General features: G+C 40.0%; 1 protein-coding gene across 1 annotated transcript in view; it reads left to right on the top strand.

Annotated features, from left to right (window-relative positions):
* tnfrsf19 (tumor necrosis factor receptor superfamily, member 19) overlaps window positions 1–6,110 on the top strand; it is a 17,309-nt gene that overhangs the window by 9,345 nt on the left and 1,854 nt on the right. The window contains exons 6-8 of the mRNA XM_035680260.1: window positions 3,671–3,835; window positions 5,175–5,303; window positions 5,490–5,592. Coding sequence (XP_035536153.1) covers window positions 3,671–3,835; window positions 5,175–5,303; window positions 5,490–5,592 — 397 coding nt within the window. The remainder of the gene's footprint in view (window positions 1–3,670; window positions 3,836–5,174; window positions 5,304–5,489; window positions 5,593–6,110) is intronic.

The following is a 6,110-nucleotide window of genomic DNA, read 5'->3' on the forward strand; positions in this document are numbered from 1 at the left end:
GGTACAGGAAACATGCCTTACTACAGTTGCCTGCCAGCAATACTACCCCGAACATTTCAACAGTCAACAAAAGCCACTCAAATGTCAGCAGCTGTAATGATCAGGTTATTCTCACTGCTGTCTTAATAAAGTTATCATGCAATTATCAAACCACAACTGTAAAGCATAATGATGTTTGGTGTTGCCACATTACAAGAAGAGACGTCGGTAAATTGTTTTGCCATAAACGCAACACCCTGGGTGTTATGAATCATTCCAGCATGCTTATTTAGTTTATTGTGTTTTAATGTTGTCTGTTGTACCTCTTTTAATGATACTACATAAAACTGAGTTTTTGTGTAGAATATATTTGCATCTGGAGAAGCTTCTCTACAGCAGACGCTGTTGAACTAGTTGAAAAAACTGAATAATTTATGATCAATAATTTAAGGGAATAACAGATGATAAGATGCACATCTCCTTGAACTAAACTCAAACATTTTATATTCTGTCTGAAATGGATCCACTTATCAAGTTTTTTTCAAGGCTGAACCATATATATGTGTGTGAATATAAAATACTGTTCACAGCTCTAAACTGTACACACCAAAAAATGGAAAATGTTCTTTTTTTTGTTCTTCAGAGTTTTGTGTAAAACAGTGCGTAGTTCTCCTAAAGAGCCTCTTAAAAGAGTTTGTACAGACAAAAGTCAACGATCCTTCTGAGGTGTAAAGAAGTGCTTCTTTTATTTGGAGTATGTGGCTTTCCATAAAGTCAACAGGCGGGGAGTCTATGAAAGGCTGTGGTTTATTGGTCTGGTTTGTGTGGAGATAATATCAGCAGGTGAGGTTTCTTCAATGGGCCAGTGTTTATCTGTGTTTGCTGCAGCTGCTGGGCCTCTGATAACAGGCTGTCTTTGTGTTGTGGGGCAGATGATGCTCACCTTGGATGAGTTGAGTTTGACCTTGACAATGAAGACCAACTGTAAACACAATGGTCAGATGTTACATCTATGGACCACCAATACAATACAGACTCAACAACACACTCTTTGTGTATATGTAGATTATTATGGTAATCCCTGCTAAAGGAACCTCATTAAGTCTTAAACTTCAATATAAAACAAAGTGGTGTGACACCTGATCATTGTGAGAAAGAACACACCATTGTTAGTAATAATTATGTTTAATATACACTTTGTTGTTAATAGTGAGAGAATGCCTCTGTCGCTCTACTGTCATTTAATGTCCGTTTATGTCTCAACAGGTGATCAGTAGGATTAAATACAAAGAAAAATGTATCAGCTTAATTGTACACAGAGGCCTTTAATACAAATACCTTTATAAAGACTTAATCATTTAGAGAGTGATTTTAGATCTGTCTGGATATTGGCAGTCAAAACAGTTTTTAATATTTGGCACAGGAATGTGGCAGTATCTTTAATGATAAGTAATATGTTTTTGAATGCACTTTTCAGTGCTTTATATCAAAACACTCCTTTATTGTGCCCTCTGGGTCAAACAAAGTTTTGCAACACTGCTTTGAAATTTCCTTTTTTTTTCCCTTAGAAGGAATGTTAAAATACCCTTATCCCCTATCTAGCTGAATAAAAAAAAATGCCCAAAGCTAAAGTAATGTTTACATTGCATAACAAAGAGCTCTTGGATGTGAAAAGGTTGAAACCAGTTCTCTTTATGATTAATGTACTGTAAAGCAAACAGCAAGGCTAACTGAAAAAGATTTTGTCAAACAAAAAGTCATTTGTGATATTTGCCATATTCATCAACAACCTCTCTCACAATTCATTTAGTTGTTAACCGGTCCATGTTTCACAGAATTATACCTGCATATTTGCCATGTTTGCTCTGCAGTAACCCACACCCTCTTTATCATACATACATTGATCAGGGAAATTATATTTGATTTCTCATCAGAGACAATTATGTTAAGCTACACGTATTTAGCCTCAGAGAGAAATGTCAGTCAACTTGAGAATTCAGGCGTGCTACTGTTTCTCCTCCAACTCCCTCTTAAAGCTACACACCAGAGACTGAGGTTGACATGCGGCTCACATGCTGATGTAACACTGCTCCTTGACGAGCCACTGTTTCTCTGTATACAGTTTCTGTGTGATGAGCAGCTGCAGAGGATCAGTATGTGCTGCTGCAGATACTGCTGGTTTAGGATGTCCATAACCCAGTCACTCCAAGTACATCAGAAAGCTAAACGATTTGTTAACGTTATGATTCAGTCTCAACCTGTAGTCAGAAAGAAAGACTTGTTGCTTATCCATATTATATTATATAATTACACGTTACCTATTAAAGACTGAGTGATGTCTCCTCGACCGGAATGTGAGGGATTCATTTGAGTGGTATTTTCCCCCTCAGGGTGTTTGACGTATCAATGGGTTATTGTGATTTTATTAGTGTTAAAGGGCCAATTGTAAATAAGAGCTAAATTCACACACAGAACTTAAGAGCATAAGACTCAATCATTAAAAATCAGCATTTTGTGTTCTCCTCATTATACTTGAAAATGCAGGCATTTTTTTTTACTGTTTTACATATATTACCAATGAAAACAAGCACTATAATCAACATTTGTATATTAACAATGGATTAAATGCCTTTTTGTAATGTAAAAGTAAACAAGTATAACCTGATACATTTTAGCGTATTCCAGCTTTGTTTTGGTTTTTCGCTGGTTGGCGGTTTTCAGCAAAAAATCTCTGATAAACAAACATGTTCGCGATAACAACTTAATAAGGTGATAATATATTAACGTTATGTTTTTAACTTGTTTAACTGTCCAAGTGGATAAAAAAGAAAGTTTGAGAGTGATTTAAAGTTCCAGTTGTGTTTTGAGTTTTGCTACTCTTTTTTCATTTGCATTTGGATCCCGTATTGTCCCCTTATCTCTGATGAGTGCTTGAAAGGATAATTACATGTAGCTGTAGCCAGTTTTTTTTTTTTTCAAACAAGAGTGCGAGTATATCTCTCTTACATTATGATATCTACCGTTAAGCCGTATTAAACCCTGATGTTCTGTATTTGTGGGAACTTGTATAATGAGCAGCATTCTTGAGGCCTAAAGTGTTTATGTAAGTGTGTGAAGGGTCCTGAAACAGTGACATCACGTTTCCCCTCGGGCAGGAGAACTGATATACAGCAGCGTACTTGTGAAATCAGTGCATGTGCTCACCGCACGCACACAATGATAAAAAAAACACTCCTGGTGTTTGCCCAATCTGTTTATCTCTCTCCGTCAGCCTACACACTCATATCCAACCTGTTTCAAAAGGCTGACCAGCATGTCTGCTTCTTGATTTCAGGGCTGTGTGACTAGCATGTGAGGAAGCCCTAGGGGGAGAAATGCCTGTAAATCATCTTCTGTGGGGAACGAGACAGAGGTAGATAAAGAGAGAATCCACCACAGGCGTTTTCTCTTTGAACTCCTCTGCTTATTTCATTAGACTTAGCAAAGAGATGAGCTCAAGGCTAGAAGGGATAATTTGTCTCACGTTACCCGATTCTGTTTGGCTGAGGAGTGTCGGGTAATATGAAGTAACTTCTCCTCATCATGCGTTATCCCCGGCCTTTTTCACAACTGCTACTCATCAGAGATCAGTTGTTGGGTCTTAAACTCTCAATTTAGGTTGTTTACTCATCTCATTCTACCTTCTTTGCAGGCAGCGGGCGTGTGAACCTGGTGCCGCTGCCGTCGGTGGTGACCAGCCCGCGGGACATGGCCCTGGCCGCAGTGATCTGTAGCGCTCTGGCCACCGTGCTGCTGGCCCTGCTCGTCCTGTGTGTCATCTACTGCAAGAGACAGCTGCTGGAGAAGAAGCCCAGTGGTGAGTCTGCACAGTCTGCAATTTTTATTTTCAGAATCACGACATGTGTGTTTAATAGATACCAAGAAAGAGGTGTCATTAGTGGCTTCTTCTAAACAATTTACTAATGATTGGTGATTGGTAAAATGTACACAGTCTTCAATGCAGAAGCATAAGTTTAGGTTCTCATTTTGCTAGGAAGACTTTTTTTATGCACCACTGACGCTGCTGTCTATGGAGGCAGTGTATCTTGCACAAGCCGGGTTTGTATGTGGTTCTGTGCAGCCAGCATTGAACTTTGAACCCCCCCCCGTCCCCCGTCCCCAAGAGCTTCAATGCACATCCAGTGAATCTTTAGTACAATTTGTTCTCTAGTTAAGATTCCCATACTTTACCATATACTCCAAAATGTATTATGTAAGAAGATATACATGGTGATAAGTTATCCCAAATGTGTTACTCGCTTGTGTGCAACCCTATTTCTAAGTGCACTGCCGGGCCTACAATACTGAACTCTTAATGCATCAACGTTGTGCAAGATATATGTATGTTAAAATATGAGTGGCACTTACAGAGCCCTTAATAAGTTAAATAAAGAGTACATCCAGCTGGATGAGCATGATTTCATCGCTCTTTTGTTAACTACACAAACAGAGTGCCAGTTCATCTGTCAGTTGTGATCTCCAGTGTTAAGCCTTATTAAACCCTGATGTTGCATATTTGTGGGAACTTGTATAATGAGCAGCATTCTTGAGGCCAAAAGTGTGTGATTATGTGAAACTTCCCGAGGGGAAGAATTAATGACATCACGTTTCCCTGGTAAGCTCACCTGAAACAAAGAGTCTCGTAGAAGGCGTTACCACTTCTGACTTTTCTCACTGTAATGGTGTAAAGGGAACGTACGAGTGAAATATTTTGCCAGTAGCTTCAGTCCAAACATGCACCCCACCCTTCATCTAAGTCGCTACAAAACGCTAACACAGTTGTTTTTAAATTATACAAAGGAATTTTAATCGGCCTCATGGACCCGAGGGTTGAGAGGCATTTCCCAACACATAAGAGAGCGTGTAAGTTCAGTCAGGTAAACACCACAACCAGAGCTGTGAGGATTTCGCCTGACAGCAGCAATTACTATTCTGTTATTACTCTTAATGGGAAATGAGCTTTTTTTCAAAAACAAATGCGTCACACATCAGTTATAATTAATTAATAGGGCCAGAGTTTAGGTTACCAAGTTGTGAAAAGAGTCTTTGGCTGTTGTTTATCCCTTTTGTTTAGTAATGTAAGTGAAGTCCCAGCAGAACTATGCCGTGGTTGCTAAATGGATACCAGTGCCTGACTGTCTCCCACATGTCCTCAGCGGCCTCTCTCAGGTCCCAGGATTGTCCTTACGGTGGAGCAGAGCTATCCTGCCTGGACCCTCGCTGGCTCCATGACTTTCCCCAGAGACCCTGTTGCCAGTGTCACCTGGGCCCCGGACACACCTGTGGTAGGTTGTGCTTCAGACATTTCACACTACAGCTGTGTTCTGGCAAACCACCAATTACTATAAGGAAAATATTGCATTCTAACAGTACACTGTAGCGTGGCCTAACTTTGCCTTTAGACTAGGAGGTAATAGCAGGTGGGTGAATTTCCATTTGTTTAAAGTTGAATATGTGTGTGTGACGCTCAGGTCCCGTCCACCTGATCCCATCTCTGTGCTGCGATGAGAGCTGCAGTCTGGGCCGCAGCCAGGACAACAGTCCCTTCCAGTCCCAGATGAGCCTCAGTGACGGGTGAGGAAACTGTGTGCTGATACATGAACAAGCACAAAAATGTGAAAAAAATTTTAAAGTTGTAATGTATTTTTCTTCCTTTTTAAAGAGTAGTGGGTGGTAGGATAGAATGGATATAAAGCTCACCACCACTGACTCAGGCTGAACAGCTGCAGTTGAACTCCATATTATATGTACATGAACATAACATGGTGTTTGGTGAACACATCTATACAAAATGTCAACACCATGACTGCAAACATTGTTCATCCGAGAGGGGAATTAATATAAAACCCTGCAATTAGCAAAGTGCTCTACTGACTGCGCTGAACCTTTACAGCTGGCTAGGTTAAACTAAACTCAGCATCAATCAACTAATAAAATTAAATTAGAATTATATACTGGGGATGTCCCGATCAAGTTTTACTTTTAACAGTGCGCAGTGCACATTTCATTAAAGTAATTAAAATCAATCCAATGTATATGCTTGCACAGGCAGCCCCGCCCACTGCTCCTGCTCTCTCTGTCTCACACACACA

This window comes from Morone saxatilis, unplaced genomic scaffold (genome assembly GCF_004916995.1).
Source record: "Morone saxatilis isolate NCDOM2014 unplaced genomic scaffold, NCSU_SB_2.0 Contig8, whole genome shotgun sequence".
Classification (NCBI taxonomy): Eukaryota; Metazoa; Chordata; class Actinopteri; family Moronidae; genus Morone; species Morone saxatilis.